The 19,502-nt window shown below is 35.2% G+C and overlaps 1 protein-coding gene across 1 annotated transcript in view; it reads right to left on the bottom strand.

The window, feature by feature from the left end:
- The window catches only part of DOCK2 (dedicator of cytokinesis 2), a 153,837-nt gene that overhangs the window by 46,668 nt on the left and 87,667 nt on the right, over positions 1-19,502 (bottom strand). The window contains exons 28-30 of the mRNA XM_052684869.1: positions 18,667-18,765; positions 17,282-17,376; positions 5,580-5,658 (exon numbers count right to left, since the gene is read on the bottom strand). Coding sequence (XP_052540829.1) covers positions 5,580-5,658; positions 17,282-17,376; positions 18,667-18,765 — 273 coding nt within the window. The remainder of the gene's footprint in view (positions 1-5,579; positions 5,659-17,281; positions 17,377-18,666; positions 18,766-19,502) is intronic.

The following is a 19,502-nucleotide window of genomic DNA, read 5'->3' as shown; positions in this document are numbered from 1 at the left end:
TTTTTTTTTTAAGTTAGACTGACATTATAACACTGGGGGACTATGTCTTTAGCAATAAAATTCTGTGGTAAGTATATAGATGAGTAATATGAAATTATAATTATGTAGCAGTACAGATTTAGCAATATAATCCTTTCTAAAGCCCCATTAAAAGATACCATTAACAGAGGGGAAGGATAGGAAGGAACAGAAACCAACATTCCACAAAACAGAGCTTAGGATAGCTATGCCTGAGTATAACACAACAAAGCATTTCCTAGGTGTTTAATCTTTCCTGTCCCTAATACATCAGAAGCTGACATTTCCAGATGGAAACATTACAAAAGCTATGTGGGACAAAAACATCACTTCATGGAATTATTGTGACAATGTATGCTGACCACGTTTTTTCCTATAATAAAAACGGATGGAAAAAAATTAACTAAAAGTTTGAAGGGAACCATTAGAAATAATTACTGTGATCTTTATTTTACTGTTACTGGTAGACTGGCTTATGTTTTATCTAAACTAAATTAAGTGAAGAATGAAAAAAACCATGACTTACAAAGTAGAAAAGGAATTTCTGCGGAAGTAAACAAAACAAGAAAAAAAACATCAATTTTTTCCCTTGTTCTTCAGTCATAAAAATGAGTAAACTGCTGACAGTTAAGACATGCCTGATAACTAGGAATATTGCTTTATTTATTTCTACTAGGAACAAAAAAAATGTTAATTTGCATTTGAACTTACTTTTATTCTATACCTGCATCTCTATTTCTGTATGGACAGATAATGTTCTGTATCAGTACTGAACTACTTTCAAATATTTGCTTTCTTTAAGATCACTGTGAATCATAACTGTCAAATCTAACTAGCTGCATGTTAATTGCTATAAAATAGAAACTGTTACACTTGTTTGGTAAAGGCATTTAGACTTCAGTGATCTTATTCCCTCATTATTCAGACTTGAAAACCCTGGACGTTACCCTTGAGATAGGCATGTAGTATCTAGTTTTGAAACAGAGGTTTTCAATCAAACAAAATTAGCAAATTTTGATTAAGATTGCATAGTTACCACAGAAGGTAAAAGAGAAGTACTGAAAACTCCCCAAATTCTCCCATTTACTACAACTGAAATAAACATTCCAGACATGTTTTGAGGGTATCATAATACATATTTTGCATAACTACAGAACCATACAAAATTTTTGCTACAATTTAAGAAACCAGGCTGCCTTTTCAAAAAATGTTCTGTAATTTTTTTCTTCATTAAATTTCTTCTGAAGTGCTCACCAGTATCTGTCCTAAATCCAATGCATACAATATATTACAGATAGGGAAGTGGTGTATCTGTTCTTATACCTGCAAAAGTCCAGCTGTCAAACAGTGATTTGTACAGGCTGTCTAATCACCACATTTTAAATTGGCAAGTCCTTAAAAAGTTAATACTCAATGGAAAACACCTGCAATGGCTGTCTTTCCAAAGAGAAGTTCTTTCCTAGCAGAAGCTGGTTATCAAAATGAAAAAGAGCAATCCCCCGCCCACAAAAGAAAACAGAGATGCAAATCACAACTACATCAATGCTGAGCACAGATATGGCAAGATGGTTGGCTCATGAGACTCTTCTGCATTCTGTTAAGAAAATCCTTATGAATATGGAGGCATTTTTCAACTCTGCTGAAAACAGCTCCTGCTGAGCTGCAGGAAATCTGACAGTTTACCCAGTATTCACCTTTAGGATAGAAAGTCACCCAGGTATCTTTAACATTTCTTTAACCCAACCCCTCTTTTGCAGTGTCCTGGTGCCATGCTCTAAACCACCACTGTCCTACAGTCAGAATTGATACTCCTTATAAATTTTCCTCCCAATGAGAAGCAAAACAGTCCAAAGACAGAACTGGAAACATGAGAGGACACTTAATCTAGGCAATAATTGCAGGTTCTTACCACAAAGGGGACCAGAGCACAGCGTCTGCTTGGGATAAGTAACTCTATCAGATGAATGGGTCAACTGACTGTATTAACTGGTATTGTAAATATTTTGCCCTTGAGTTCATGAAAAGAATTTGAATGTACCTGAGAATGCCAGAGCAGCACAGGGATTACAAACGTGGCTCAGCTCAAAGTTGAGTATAAAATCTAAACCATTAAGAAAAGAATTCTGAAAAGAGCAACAAACCTGAGTTTTCATCCTGAAGATTGCTTCTTGAACAAGCTGGGAACACCCAGCTTCATGACTGTGAGTGTATTACAGAAAATGGTACTGGGAATCACGTTGGTATTGTAATTTAACAGCAATTGCAGTAGTTGCTTAGTAAAATGTGCATTTTTACTGTTTCCAGTTTTGCTGTGCAAAGTGAAAAACCTCATGTAACACTGTCAATCTTCAAATAGGTAAATTTGATATTAAATGTTACACTCTCTGCATGTGGAGTACCTAAAAACCTGGCCAGAGGGTACAGAACTCTGACAAAGCACTTACTGGTTTTATTTAACAAACCAATTTACTTTGTAGGAAGTCTGCAGGCAGTCGCTTTACACTGAAGAACATTAACATGAATTACATTATCCAAGAGTTATTACACAGGTTAAAATGAATATTTACATCTTCTAATGCATTGAAATGTACAATTTCAATGCATTAGAAAACAATAAATGACAGAAAAATGAGAAATTAGCATAATTTTGTTTAGTTTAAATTCAGTCTAACTTACAAGTAATCCCTGATGAAAGCATGTCCAACCTAAAAGATTCCTCTTTGTGCACCACAGTTGTTTTTTTTGCTGTCTTTTCTTTTCAAAAATGTACACACAAAAAAGATTTAAAGACTGTTAAGAATTCATTAAATTTTTGAGCTAACAGTGATCTAAATAAGTGCAGATAGCAGTGGGTAAGCAAATTTTAATTTTTTAATGAAATAAGAGCACAATAATAAATATTCTGTAACAAATGTCTCTCAGTTATTTCTTCCGTTATTGTTCTAGCTTATGTTCATTATGAAATGGATCAACATCTCTTATGTGCAGCCTCTACTTTTGATTCTTTTACTGGGAGTGCTTGAAATTCTTTTGAATACATCCAGCACAAACTCTGTAAGCAGAACTCAAACAAAATCACCAACTCCCCATGCTGGCCTACAATCTCAGCCATCACATGCCTTCTTCAATTACCTCTAAGAGTCTTATATGATGACTCTCAAACCAAACAACAGCCCTGGCATTTCCTGCCTTACCACTGCCAATCACACTCACAATATTCAGACCTACTGTAGGTGTGAAAGCACTGAAATCTTAAAAAGGGCTTTCAACATAAATGGACCCCATGGACCCCAACTTGTTACAGGATGAGTCAGAAAATTTATGTTGAACGGCGTATCACTGCTGTTCTGTACATAGTTTTTGTATGTGTCTCTAAGGCATGTAACAGCTTTACCACTGAATCTAAGGTTTTACATTTCAGAACATTTAAGTTTTCAAGAGTACAACTACTGTTCTTCAGATATATCACAACCTCTCACGGGTGCTAAATGATACCTATTATTTCCTTTCTGCCTAACTCACATAATGAGTAAAAAAGCAATTCCGCTTCAGAAGGAAGAAAAAGACTAGGAACCTCTTAACCTCCATCTACAAAACTTCAACAGACTAGCAAAAATTTCCACACTGCTTTTGCTCTGGATGTATTATTTATTATTTACTCAATTACTTCACAGTCTACTTGCTTTGTTTGGCTAGGTTGTCTGCTACACAGTCATGTCATCACTCTGCCAAGTGAAAAATACTCAGATACACTTCTGTTTGATTTAAATGACTTTAACTACTACTTCTAAAGTAATATTTATCTTCAAAAGATAGTCAGATTCTGCACATAAGAAAATACAACCCTACAAGTAGTATAAATCATTCACTCATTTACTGAGGACTTAAGGAGGTAACATTATATATTTTTAATTTTTAACAATGTGCATCTTTATCTTTCCCTTCCCAGCATTCTCCATTTCTGTATTTTAAAATACCATTTTTTTGGAAATATTAAAACAATTGCCTTTGCTTTAGCTTCTACTCTCATCAGACATTGTTCTCAATGCACATTCTCTATAAGGATCTGAACTGTAAACATCCCTTGTTTTTTGAAACTAGAAATCGCTGCTATGTATATCCATAACATGAGAAAATTTAGCCCAAAGGCTGCTGCATAATGAGTCAGTGACCCTTGCATAAATCCTTTGTTTTGGGCTTTTTTTGGTCAGCTTTTTTAAGGAGAAACCATTTGTTTCACATAAACTGTGTTCACAAAAATTTAATGAAGTTTTTACATCTGTAGTAGTCACTAATGCAATCCAGGCATTCAGTTTCTTTCAACAGTTTGATGTACAATCAATAAATCAGAAATACATAAATGTACTGCTTGATTTCTTGAAACAAATGTTACTCTAAAATTCCTAAATTTATTTGAAATATGGACATCTCAAAGATATCCCAAACATTTTCACCCCCTTGAAGGAAAGGCACTTCAAATTTTAACTCCAGTTTCAGGACTATCCAGTCATGGAAGTCTGAAAAGAGGTAATGGTTAAATAATAACAAAAGAAAGCTTGATTTAGAATTTTCGTTGGCAAAACAGTAACTAAGACCAAAGCTCCTGACACTAATCTTTTTGTACCTTAATAGCTAAAATAAAAATATACAAGCACTGCTACAGCTACACAGCATTGCTTGTTTGTTTTTCAACTAAAATACTCCAAAACAAAAGAGGCAAACCAAATACTACATCTAAAAATATTAACAGTTTAGAGGGAAACTCTGGAAGTATCCCACTTACTTTGAGTAGTCACTACTAATGCTTGCTTACAGCCAAGACATACTGATATTGAAACGTTTGAAAGGTACTCTTTTTTTTTTTTTTTTTTTTTTTTTCATTAACTCATTTCCTAATAATAATGAGATTTTTCTTTTTTTTGGAATTGTGGCAAATATCTCCATCACCTTCACTATCTTTGACATCCACACCAGCTCTCTATGCTGTAAGTATGTGCAATCCACATGAGAAGTGCCACCCCAAAGAGGAATCTTCCAATAGTCAAAAATAGGAGACATAGACATACATAGCAGAGCAGGAAGATTCAAGCTATGGCATGAAGAAAAAAGGTTCTTTTTCAGAAAGAAAAAAGATTGTATTTCTCTTTGCACTCCTTAGTACTTCTACTCCTTGTTCCTATTCATTATGCCTTAACACTTCAAAGCATTTTAAGAAAATTTTGTAATTTTGAAGATAACCTGATGCATTTCAGAAAGACGACATCAAAGCTTTTGAGTAGCGAGGCATATTTTTTGTTAGAAGTATTTTGGAAAAAGTTGGTCCACTGAAAATGAAGAAGGTCCACTTAGTCTTTGCAGACTGGTAGTCACAATACAATTAATCACATGTAAATATTTTTTCAAAAAACGTAAATATGAAAAACTGAAAATAGCCTGATCCTGCAAAACTTGAATCAACAGTATTTCTATTACTGATAAAGTATCAGAAGGGGCTTTGACAGTCTGGAACGGAGGCCAGGATGCATGAACTATTTTATTCAACTCAAAAGCTTAACACTTACTTGTACTTCAAAATTCATATTCTCCAGAAATTTTTGGTTCATTGTCTCTGCAAATTTGTTGATGGCTCTCAAGAATACTCTGGGAAAAAAAAAAAAAGAAAAAAGCAATATAGATTAATGCATGTATTCTTTGGGATTCTTTTCCAACCCTGTGTGGTATTGAAAACACATTTTAACACTGGGCAAGCTAGAAGAGTCCAAGTTCACAATATATGAACAAATCATTTTGTGTAATGTCATGTTACTTATGCATCACCGATTTTAAGCATAACTGTCAGTGTCCTGATCTTCACTGAAAATTCACACGTTTCTTTTTTTCCTCTGCTGCACAATACATTATATTCTTGAAAAAACATACTGTGTTTTTAAACACAATTTTACCTTCTGGGTGACAAAGTGGTTCATTTCCAAGTATGTTACTGCCTCCTCCTCATGGGTTTGACAGCTGAAAATTCCTGCACTTAATGGTTAGAAGCTGACACTTCATTTTCCCAATTAAAAGAAAGCTCTTTAGTTTTCTCACAGGTGGCTGAGGATGAAGATGACATCTCCGACACCTCAAGTAGATTATTAAAATGCACTCAAAGCTGAATTAATACAGTTATTTGTTCCAACTGGAAGAGTGTAAACATGATGCCTTCAGCTTGAAAAGCAGCGTATATTTATGCTCATTACTAAAGCAGCAAGATTAAATGACATTTATAAATCAGACTTCTTTGTCTATCTTTGCAACAGTGTACATTTGCAACACTAAAATCAGTGGTATTTCTGCACATTTGTTAAGTTTATTAAATAATTTAGTTTCATTGCATTTACTATTCAGAAAATAAATCATCCATATTCCTCTACTTTGTAGGAAAAATTCATGAAATTTTAGGCGAAATACTTTGTGCAATCTCAAAGACATGAACACAAGTTGAAAAACACTCCTAAATGCTCAGGTACACTCACTAGCTGTTACTGGTGAAACAAGGAAAAAGCAATCCTAAGTACTCAAGCACAACTGTTGCCCATCAGGAAAAAGATCTAATGGTTGCAAGAAATGAATTTTTAAAAATCCACAAAATTCCATAAAATATAATCCTAAATAAGCAATCTAGATTGCCCTGAATGCAATGCCTCCTATTCAGTTACATGGAAACTACAACAGATACAAAGAGGACAGTAACACTACATGTTAGAGCAAATTCTCAGCTACAAAACATAATTTTTCAACACACCATCATTAATTATGCATTTTCATCAGCAATGAACAAGAGTCTGCATGTCATGCTCATAAAAATCTGCACCAGTGGAGGTGACCCACTATTCCACAGTTGCTATGATTGTTAGGAAAATACTGCCTGCTGCAGTCCATCTTTCAATGGCCCAAACAGACAGAAATCAGAAAGTGTCAAATCCAGACTATGTGGTGGATTGTGACAGGACAATCCAGCTGAGACTGTCTGCAAAGCAGGGCCTGCTGTTATTCTGTTGCAAGAGAAAAACTGTCCTCATCCCTGACCTGACTGTGGAAGTTTGAACCTTCATCTTTGTCAGCATTGCAATGTAATGGTCAGAGTTGATGGTTTGTTCAGGTTCCAGTAAATCCAGAAGGACCACCCTTTTCCTATATCCCAAAATGCAGTGCAGTTTACCCACAGAGGGCTGCATCTTGAACTGATGTTTTTGACTCTGGCACGTAGTGGCAACATCACATTTTGCCACAGGAAAAGGTCACTTTCACCTTCATATTGGTTCAGTAGGTCCCGACAAAGTTGTATACAGTGTTCTTTCACTTTCTGGCTGAGCATTTTTGGAACTCACCTTACACAAACTTTGCAATATTCCAAGATTGCCACCAACACTTCCAACACACTGAAGCTAACCTTCAGCTCCACACACAGTTCCCTGGTCATAACCCACCTATTCACGAGGATGAGATGATTGAAACACTCTTAGTTTCTTGGTGTGAGAGCTGTGCATAGCCATCCAGAACGTGGCTTGTCTTTCATGTTGCTGTTGTCACTACTGAAACACACTACCACCCTCACTGTGCTGACATTTATTGTTTGGGCTCCATAAATGTTCAGCAAGTGTCAATGAATGTCGGTGTGTGCAATTTTTCTACATGGAACTCAGTCCCACCGCTTTACTACATACACACTTCCATGTCAGAAGCCATTTTGTCTGCCCCTTACTGACACCTGTCACAGGACAACAAAATGTAAGAGATTCAACCTCTGTTGCCTTTGAACCTCTATATCAAAATTTGCCTCTGACATTATGGGCCAGCGTAATAAAATAGTAGGCATTACTTTTGTAGCAGCTTTTGTATCTTCTGTGAGTATCTCTGTCATTCTCACAGATATTTTTATCTGACATACTGGAATTACACATTTTCAAGAAGCATGCAATACTTCCTGACTGTCAGGTTCCAAGTATTTCCATGCATTTGTATTTTGCCTAGAGGATGTAACTATTTCTGTCAAGTCTGTAAGTCACTCAGGCAGTAGGCTTGAATTCTATTCCTGGCGCCTGTCAATGCCATGCTGTCCTACCTCAGTGACTTGATATCTATATGCTTCAGTTTTCTCCTTCAGAAGAAGGGCATATTAACTAGCCACACATATGAAGCATAACAGGTGCCTAGAAATAGACATATTCTGATGAAAATAATATAAAGTATAATCTTTATTACTGCTGACAAAATAATCCTAAAAAAATAAGTACTGCTCTAAGAAGAGAAACCTGAAGTTTCTTGAGTGCAGAAACCATTCTCATTACATGATTATTCATAATGTAAGTTAGCCATGGTAACAAACTTAATGAAGATACAGACAGATTGTAAAAACACTGGACTCAAGAATGATTCTGAAAAATGCCGTACGTACTACCCAATTTCTTAAGAAGTTATTAAGAAAAATTACTGAAATAGCTTCTCACAGCATGATATATTTTCCCCTTACTTCCACAGTTGATCATTAGAGCTTACTTTTCGTGGACCTTTCGGAGATATGCTCAGTTCTGTTTTGCAAGTCAAGACTGATCTAGGCTGATCTAAAGACAGGATCTTAGTTTCTCACACAGATAATGCTATTGGACAACTGCCTTTTCCAACTGAATTTCTCTTGTCATATTTTCTCTAAACTTTAAAAACTACACAGGGCAACTAATATTCTGTTTTAGGTGTTCAATTACAAAAAGTCTTCTGGAATTATCTGAGTAATATGGAATCTAGTTTTGCCTTGGTTAAAATAATTTTGATCTAAAGTTGATTAAATTTTTCTCCCCACAATAATTTCTATGATATTTTCTGAGTTTATATCTCCCTATAATAATTTTCATGATATTTTCTGAGTTGACAGTCATTGATTCCTCTAATTTACCAGAATCTCGGGCCTGAAGATTTACAGATAATATTGAAGACCAAAATCCCTGGGCTTAATTTGAGTACAGAAAGGCAAAGTTGAGGCTTAGAACAGCAACAGGATTGTCACGGTTCTTCTCCTGCTATTTCCTTTACCCTTCTCAATGTGGTACTGCTTTTGCTGTACTAAAAACAAAATTGCTTCCAATTTTTCACGTGCACTATTAATAAAAATTATTTATATTAAAAGGCAAAGAACAGAATCCCACACAACTGAAATGCAAGTACTTGTACATATTTAGGCTAGAATGGTACAAATATACAAATGATGTAAGGCAAAAAAAAAGTTGAAAACTTATATCAGGTTAAGATAAAGATTTGATTTGAAACTGTCAGGTAAATTAAAACAGAGAGGCTGAGCTGGAGAGATGTATTCATTAGCATCAATACGTTAATCAGAGTAAGATTCCAAGGGTGTTCTTTATCCTAGCTTTAGAAGTGCAAACAGATGATAAACCTAAAATATAGATCTCCAACTCCAAGTTATTTTTAGCAAACCAGTTGGAATTAGTGCGTGAGCTCCTTGCAGCATGAAACAAAGAGATAATTACCTTAAAATATTATAAGGTGGACTGTAGCTGACTTTGTGCATGAAGGTGAAGCCACAGGAAACTTTGCATTAAAAAATTATTTTAAAATAACGGCTGCCAACTGCAATCTATCAGCTTAAATTGGCACTGTCTGTTCTTCTGTGGCTTTGCAAAACATGGTCTTTCTCTGCACCTAATTTCAGACATAGAACACTGCAGCCAACACAGCTGCAAACAGTAGTCTAATGCCCCTTTGTTTTTAAACCATGAATAGATAAAAGGGCTTCAAAAAAAAAAAGAGCTTTGCAATAAAAGCTGAGCACTCGGTAGCTCTCCTTCACATTTTAAACTAGTTCTTCTCTTAGCCCTCCACATGCAATGTTTTGAGTACCTAACCTAAAGAAAAAATAAGTCTGGAACCACAAAATTTTTTGTAAGATGTCTCAATCAAGTGGAGAGTTATAAACCATAAGCATGAGCGCACATTCCTCCTGACTCACACACAAATTCTTAAACCAATGGTCCAATAGCAAGGAGATCCCCTTCAGTGTCTTTTCAAGTTTGTAATACTATGTAAAATTTGGGTGTTTATCTTTAAACTCTGAGGTGAAGTTCAATTCTTGCACTTAGGTGTCTGTGAGCATGAACTCAATCTCATGTTTGCTGAGACTTCTAAAGCTGCGATTACACTACAAGGACAGTAACATCTGCAAAGAATTAAGCAGTTACAGACAACTGGATAATCAGACAAAAAAAGAAAATAAGAGGAAAGACTCTTGAAGACATTAGCTCCTATGCTGCCAAAGTTCTTAATCCAAGAAAATGTTAAAAAGCTGGATTTTTAGTACCTATCTGAAAAACAATGAAGATTTGAAGAGACTTAAAATTCAGTACTTCTTCCCAAAAATCCTAAGTGCTTTTCCTTCAGAGAATTTGGCCCACAAACTAAAGTCAGGAGGAGCTGCACTGACTTCATCTTGGCAGGTTTCTTTCTGTAATCCACAAAGGTTGACAATCAGCACTTTCATCAGTGAACCCTCTACTGGAGCAGATGAGGAACATGAGAGGAATTATTTCAAAGCCTAGGAGATGGATCAATCTGTTCTGACTTCTGACAGTCATAGTCTTGCTGTTATACCAATTGCATGAAAACCTGGGTTGGAGATAACAGAATCAAAATAATGGTTCAACTTAGTTTATGACTACTTGACAGAAGCATCCTCATAGAAACACTCTGCAGAAGATACTTTATTTTTCTAACATGAAGCAAGTACAAAGGAGAAGCAGCTACTACAGTCAACTGATTCATTTGTGGGGCTCTGTAATCTTTCCTCTGCCTTCATGTGTGCAGAGCATATGAACTGGCATATGAAATCAAGAATAGACTTGCAAAGTGGGTCAGCCCCAATGTCAAATGCTGATCATTGTCAAGGATTGAAATAATGGCCAGCAATTATAAACTGCAGGTGGAAGATGTAAAACATATAGAAAAGAAATCAGATAAGGAATCAGCGTGACAGGAGTGATTAAAAACATTCACTCTTTTAGTGACCAAAACAGCAGCAGGAGAAAGCCTAAGAAAACAAGTGAAGAGGTAAAAACACAAAATCTTCACAAATTAACAGTAGAAATATCTGCTAATAAAGAGGCAAACTATCACTGATTTAGAAATGAAGGGCAATGGAAATGAAAATACCATTTAAAAATTTTGTAGCCAGTGAAACCTTCTTCTTAAGAGCATAATTATGGCAACACTTAGGAAGCAATTCACTTCCACAGTAACTGGAAAAATACAACTAGTGGTGCAAGGAAAGTAGTATAATTTAATCATATTTCTCATTGTCTCAGCTCAGTATCACTACAGACTGAAGCATTTTTTTTTTCATTCAGATTAAGTTCTAATAATATAGCAATTTTCATTTTCCTAACATCTTTTTTTAGTGTATTACAAGACTGTGCAAACAGCATGGTCAGAAAACAAGTGCTTTAAAGTAGCTGTTATTCAGGTTTTCCTATTATTTTGTACAATTAATTTTCTTTATTAGTAGAGTGCTTATTATTTGAAAATGGACCTTGAATAGCTATGCCAAACGTACAAAAAAACTACATGCTACCATATACCAGAGGTAATTTGACAATAACACAAAAGCAACACCTAGAGAAAGACATGAAGTAGTAATTGCTTTGCTGCTATAAAATGGCAAGGAATAATAATAAGACACAGGCTGCCCAGAGATGTTGTGAATGCCCCATGCCTGGAGGTGCTCAAGGCTGGGCTGGATGGGCTCCTGGACAGCCTATCTGCAGGTTGGAGACCCTGTCTGTGGCAGTAGGGTTGGAACTTTATAATCTTTGAGGTCTGCTCCAACCCAAGCCATTCTATGAAATGGCTCAGTTGTCCACACCAGCTGCAGCTGGAAGTGTACCTTTCCATAGAAATTAGTGTAAAACCCACAGTGAAAGAACTGACCCTTGTCTTTATTTACCTTATCCTTTTTTTCCCAGACAAACCTTGTTCTATTTGCCCTATTGCAAGTACTCACTTCTGTGAGAACTTGGAAAGTCACCTAGAAAACATATGCCTAGATTTAATGGAAAGAATGTGCAAATCTGTGAACCTCGTGACACTGTGCACCAAGTAACACACCAAGAAGAAAAATAAATTAATAAAAAGTATGTTCTTCATCTCTGGAAGGATCTCTTTATATATTATGTGTATGTTATCCATATATATAAATACACCCATGGGGTACTGCATTTAAACAAGGTCATTTTTAGTCTTATAGAAAAACATACCATCTGAGCACACATCTTGTTATTATACCTGACTGTCTGAACTTGTTATATTCCACTTATCTTTCTGTGTACCTACGCATAAAGGGGTATTTTCAGTAGACATTTGTACTTGTTCTTAGAATAACGTGTCCACAAATTTAATTAAATAAGTTCAGCAATATACCACGAACAAGTGTGTAATTGGTTTCTGACATCTTGAAAATTCAAGCACTTGAGAAAAACAATCACATTTCTATCAAGCCTGCTTAGGCCAAAGGTTTCCAGAGGAAAATGAGAAAAAATTACTCATACAACAGATCAACCTTCCAAATTGTCTTATTTGTTTAAAGTAAAACACAACACTGCCATCCATTTTAGTTACGTAAATTAAACCTAACACCTCATATATCTGAAAAGAGCAAAAACTAACCTAAACTGCTAAACTGCAGTTTTTCTCCTCTCAAGAATAAATAAATAAATGCCCTTCTTTTTTTTTTTTTTTTTTTTTTTTTTCCCCAAACTATTATTTTCTGTGAGATAAACAGTGAGTCAGGCAATGTTTATTCTATCTCGATAGCATAAACCACCATTTTCCTCTCCGTTTCCTATGAGAGCAGGAATTAATAATCAAGAAAGTAAAATTAAGGACTTCTTTTTTTTCCTATTTTAGTACATACAATGATATTCTTAATCTAAAAATCCCATCACAATTATCAAAGACTGAATCCCTACTACGGTACCAGCTGGAATAAAGGACAAAACATACTCTTACCAACTGAATTTGTGTACCTTGCACAAAGTCAGTTTTACTAATTCCTATGAATAGAAACATCCACTGTTCTTTATTTTAATTAACAAGTGAGTTTTTCTTTTAAATGAAACCCACTGATTTCATAGTAGAAACAAACAATCTGTAGCATCTCTGCCATGAATACTTAAACTTGCATGAAAAAGGCATGTTGCCATACTTCCTGCAACTCTGTTCAGTATCCTCCCTAGTATAAATGTCATTCTTGAATAATATGCTTAAATTGTGCTTCCTAAGCCTTTGGTTATTTTTATTCAGAAAGTTTAAAAGAAAATGCAGTCCAGCATCCACCAAATTTGTTGTCTGTGCTAGTTATTTAACAATTGTGCATGCAACTTCACAAATGCCATCTCTTCATAAAGCAGAAAGCAATATTTTTTTGTCATTTATAGGACAATACTATAAACAGCTGCTTACTCTGAGAAGGGTTTTTATATTCAAAAGTATTGCTGATCGGATGAAAGGAAGCATTCATATCTCTTACTATTGTTCCTCTGAGTTTGGAAATGGTGATTACTCAGATTGAGATGACTTCTTGATATTTATCAAGATTTTATCAATTTATGGCTACGTATCCCTGCCACCCTTGTAATGTCACCATTTATCAGACTACCAAGAACTATGGGCTTTGCTGTGATCATTTGGTCCTGGCCAGCTGGTAAAACCAAGCAGAATGAGTTCCAATTCATCATCCAGCACAGAACGGAATTTCAGACTTGTGGTTTGTTACTTTGTTTGATCACTGGTGAATGACTGTACAGAATATGGCATCTGAAAGAAATGAAATTCTATAGTGTCCATATATCTGCTAACCACCCTAATTCCTTTCTTTAACTCATTGAATCTCAGTCCCTGTGCACTTCATGATGACAATGAAGCATGGTCATCTCCAGTGAGGAATTACGTGTCTCTAAATTAAAGATATGAATAAAAAAGACAAACAGGCCATGTGGTATTAGCTAAGCCTGAAAATCATTTCCCTACAAATGCCACACACCCAGAAATTACTGCTTTTAATAAGCTAATATGCAATAATCTACATGCCACAAATGGAATAAAGTGCAAGCACAAGCAGTGGCAACAAGCAAGAAGTGTGCAGTAAGCAACTCTCATCAGAAGTTAATTAAATATCTTATGAAGGATCACAAAAATAACTCAGATATTATATTCTCATGACCTCAGTAAGGATTTTACTATTTCCCAAAGTGTTCTGTTGCATCTAGTGTGACGTGAAAACGAGCATCCTTCCCACCTTGCTGTGAATGAAGAAAGAAAAATAAAAAAGATAAACAAAAGTACTCTGTTTCTGATTCTCAGTTGCTAATGGAACAGTTCAGCTTTGTCTCCTTCACGTTCTGATGGGCTTTGGAAATAAGAACATGCTTTGAAAGCACGCAATACATCAATTTTAATAGTGATTTAAGAAATTTGAGTTGGGCTATTCCATCCTGATACAAGTAAAGTCTGACTAAGTTTAGTCAATTAAATTTCTACTCCCACTCTAGGAACTTTCTTGCAACAGTTTAACCTGGGCATAGAATCACAGAATTTCTTAGGTTAGGAAAAAAAACCCAGAAGATCATAAATCCAACCATCATGTAACAAGTTTTAATACTATGGTTTTCTCTGAGCATAATTTGAATTGCATTACCTTACAATTTTTCACATTCTCTGCATTAGCAGAACATGTCCATTCTCCCTTTCTCTGGACAAAGGCTTCTCCTTTCCCAGAAAATGCTCTTAAAAATATGTTTTCCTCTTAAAATTTTCCAGTACCTTTTTAGTTCTTCTCATCCGCTATTTTCCCTTTACCTGCACCAGACAAATAGTCAAAATATCTCTCATCATAACTCTGACCACCTCTTTATGTGGAAGAACAGTTATTGTGTCCTGCTCATCGGGACAGGATGAATTTGTGGTACTGGTTATTCTGTTCACTTTCTCCTGCCTCTGTTTGCACTCCAATTTTATTTTTCTGCAGTGCAGTATATCTTGAACTGAAATTCATCCAATGCCAGCTTCCCTGCAAGGTACAAAATGCAGGAGAGCATCTGGGGGAGATTGTGAGGGTTTGTTGAATGCCCGTGTGGAAGAAGTGCCAACCACATTCTGCCATTGGCTGTGTTACACTATGGAGATGCCTTACAGCTTGTTTCTTATGTTTTTCCAAATTCAAAAAGGGGGGACTGTTAAGGTAAAACAAGACCCTCAGGGCTTAAAGAGGGCCTGCATATAATTCCGCTCAGAAGGGAAATTAAAAATGCAAAACTTTAGCTGTGCTAACAATTTTTTGGTATATTTTTTCTCCCATATGGGAAACTCCAGTCTGATTTCTTCTTTTTCTTTTGTTACTTTTCTGGCTTGAAGTAAAGCATGCCAGTAAGACATCTAAAAATCTAATTTAGGCTTCAATTTAATTCAGAGAACACGTGACCCCTCAAAAAAAATTCCATAATGACTAGTAATATAAATCCCTCCCCTCCCTGATATTGATATAACATAAAATGAAAGAATTAAAGTAAGACTCATAACTCATCTTACTTATTTAACCTTGGGAAAAGCAAAGGTGCCAAGTCAGTTTAGGTAACCAGTGTGTTTACATATTACTGTTAAGTCACTTTGAATCCTTTTCTTAATGCTAGATACTGCTGGATAAAATCTGCACCCCAAACCCAAACCCGTAAGTCATCTTTTCTGAATGAGGATTGATGGTTCTTTTCCATTCTTTGTAGTTAAAAATCTTCTAGTTGAGAAAAAAACAACTGTTAATAGGAATTTATAGATTTTGAAATTATTTTTTACACACACACATACATATAAGAGGTTTGGTACATTTACATATATAATAGAAAACTGTTAAGTTACTATACTACTAAACATGCTCAAATTTTGAGGAATCTCTTCCTCACCTGCTTGCCCTGTAGTCAGACACATGAACCAAAAATGCAATAAGCAATCACATATTTTACTTTGCAGTCCTTAGACTGACACTAAAAGAGTATCTCAGAATGGCTAAAAAAAGTTTTTAGAAAATAAATCCTCACATAGTCCACCCTGCACGCTTATATACTAGACTTTCCTTAATGCCAAAAACTTTCATTTGTAACTGATGCCCATAATAAGCAACAAGGCTCACAACTCAAGGGAAAAATATTTCTTTCTTCTTCCAACAGCATTATTTCAAGGATACTCTAAGGAAATTCATGTATGATACCTTGAACCAAACTAACTCTCCAGACCTGCTATCAATGTGCAAGTACACAAACATAACTTTTCTTCTTTCCAATTCCATATCACTTGAAATCAAGCTAAAATTGAAAAGAATTCATGTGTATCAAAATCTATGTGATGCGACATTTCACTTTCCTAATGTGAAATCCTACTATCAAGATCACAGTCATCCTATGGCTTAACAAATACTGACCAACACCTTGTCTATCCCATCATCATTTATTCTGACAAATTGTAGGTGTGGCTTAAGGTGTACAATTTGCACAGTTTGAGTCCACAAGGTATTTCCTTTAGTCAGTTTAATCATATAGGAGCACTCAAAGATTTTTTTTTATTAATAGCAAGCTCTCAGAGTAAATAATAGCAAGTATGATAAATGTGAATGTATGAGCTTTTGGATAGATACTGTCATCATCTACAGAGGCAACAAACCTGTCTCAACTAATCAATCATGAACAGATGATGCATACTATAGCTATAGCAATACACTTCCTCAAGTACATGAGCTATAGGAAGCCTCTTGTACTCGCCCCTCTCCTACAAATATAGAGATGTACTCAAAGACATGGCCTTTATCATTTTTCAGCTGAGAAAGAAAATGGCATTTGCTAACTTGCATCACAGTGAACTCACTGAGGACGTTCTAAATCTGTGTAGAAACTGCGTTGGTAAGATTTAACAAGACTTTTACAGTTTTGCTTCTTTTGACTGTCAACATACAGGCTAAGTATATAGTTCCACTTTAGGGTTATTTTTTTCCCTTTCTTTTATAAATGGACTTACTGCATAAGCAGATAAACTATTTAATGAATTATTTTAGATGTTGACTTTTTTGGCATCAAGCAAATTGGAATTATGTTGTCAGCTGGAAGGGCAAAAGTTCACTTTTTAGTAAGATATGAAACAAGTTCTCTTTTCACAAGCACACTGAACATGAGCACCTCTTTACCTGTTCTGCACCATGCTCATAGCCATCCAGTCTGAAGGGTAAACATTCTTTCCAATGAGATCTTTGAACATTATGAATGTTTCCATCAAGAAGTCCTGGAAAACAAAACACAATAAAACTGTGCCTGCTAGCACAAAGTTTGTGTCTGGTATTTCAAGCACAGTGCACCCATGCAGTTTTAACCTTGAATTTCTAAGCAAGTCAGCTAAAAGTACATGAGGCTAGTGAGCTGAAATGTCATCATTTATTACCAAAATCTAGCAAGCAGCTCTCTGAAAAGATTGTACTTTGTCAAATTACTTAAAGAGAAAGAAGGGAACAATAGCTCTCCACAGCACAGAGAACAAATCTTTATCATCTTCATACATACACTTGTGCTCCTGAAAAAAATGACAAGTCAACAAACCAATGCTTCTATAAACAGAAAAAAAAACAAAAACCCAACCATGGTGTATTTTGTTGTTTTTGTTTAAATTTGCTCTGAAGAGCTGTTCAGGCAGATGAAGTATTACTGCACTTGATAGTTTTCACTAAAACTTCTATTATCTTCTATTATTATATTATCCAGGACCAAGTACCCAAATTCCTTGGAAGCTGAAATTATTTTGAAAATACTCATATGTTTTCAAATAAATTCAAGCACATGAAGAACTGCAAAAGCTACCCATGATTTCATCTGTCAGCATTTCAATTATAGCATAGCACTGACTGTACTAAAGAAAGTAAAGCAGACAAACCTTCCCAAGTAAAAATATTACTTCCATGTAGAAACTGTAGATTATGTAATGAAAACCTTACCCTATATCCAGCTTATTTTGGAGTTATGTCACAAGTACAGATAAGAGACAAAACCAGTGATTACTGATACAAATGAGAAAAAATACAGCAAATATTCTTCATTTATGCCAGGAACAACTGACGTAATACGCTGCATCAGAAGAAAAAGGCATTTAACTGCATTTAGGTGCAACATTATCTTGTCCAGTAGTGAAAAGTGGAAACTGATCACCATGTGCAAAATGGGAATGGAAGGTTTGAGTAGTTAAGGGTTGTTTTGTTGTTGATTTTCTGTTTTGTTTATGTATTTCAACATGTTTCTCCTCAAAACAGTACATAACAAAGATCCTCTTACTTAATTCTTGGTTTCTAAATTATCACCTAAAAGTCAGATGACCTCAATGAGATCACAGGTTTCAGACCACAGTATATTCTCCAAGGACACCAGCAGAAGAGGGAGGGAATAAAATGACCTAGAGGCAAAAAATTTGCAGAAACAGACTTCGTGCTAGGAAGAACCAGGCAAAATACTAAACAATGCTACCGATGATTCATAGCTTATAAAATACTGAAGTTATTTATCATATCCATGTTTATTTTATACTCACCACTAGTTCTGAACTCGTCTGAAAAGTTTCAATGTAAACTGAGTAATGCTGATCATTCATCTGGTTTAATATGGCTGTCATGCATGCAACAAAATGACTCTGAAAGAAAACAGAAAGCAATCAATAGAAAGGTAACAGATCTAGATTACTTTAGATATTGGATTGTAGTCTAGATCTGGACTGTTCCAAATGCCTAATAAATCTTTTTATGGATGTTAAAATAAAATCAAATGCAAACATTCACAAACTCAGATGAAAGAAACATACTGTGAAATCAGACTTCAAAAACTACCCTGGCAACAGCCATCTCTGGAGAAAAAAAGAGTGGCATCATTTATGAAAAAGTATTTGGAAGCACATAGTCTGAGCTATACTTATATATAAAGTGCAACTAAATATTACCCAAAGACTCCTAAAAAGCAGGTGATATTTCCTAGGATTCTACCATTAGGAATTCAGAGGAAGAAAAGAATACTGCAATAAAAATTTCTAATCATTGTAGAAATAAAGGCTATGGTATTTTACAGGAAGAAATACTGCAAGAAAGAATGAATTTTATAGGCACTGAAGTAACTATTACTGAACTCTAAATCTTGGTAGAATACTTTTTTTTCTCATAACTTCTCTCAAACTTCCTCACAAGTAAATGTTTTATTTCCCTCTATTTCTAAAGCCGAAACAATGCAATATATAAAATGATTCATAAGCCTGGGTTTTCACTGCCACTGACTGAGACTGACAAAGATACTTCTTATCTCTCAGTAATAGCATGCTTAATTATTGTTAGTTTTCCTTTAAGACAGTGAAGAATCCTCTTTACTGATACATTTTAATTT

The sequence above is a fragment of the Tympanuchus pallidicinctus genome, unplaced genomic scaffold (assembly GCF_026119805.1).
Source record: "Tympanuchus pallidicinctus isolate F22 unplaced genomic scaffold, pur_lepc_1.0 scaffold21, whole genome shotgun sequence".
Lineage (NCBI taxonomy): Eukaryota > Metazoa > Chordata > Aves > Galliformes > Phasianidae > Tympanuchus > Tympanuchus pallidicinctus.
This window is presented reverse-complemented; position numbering and strand designations above follow the sequence as displayed.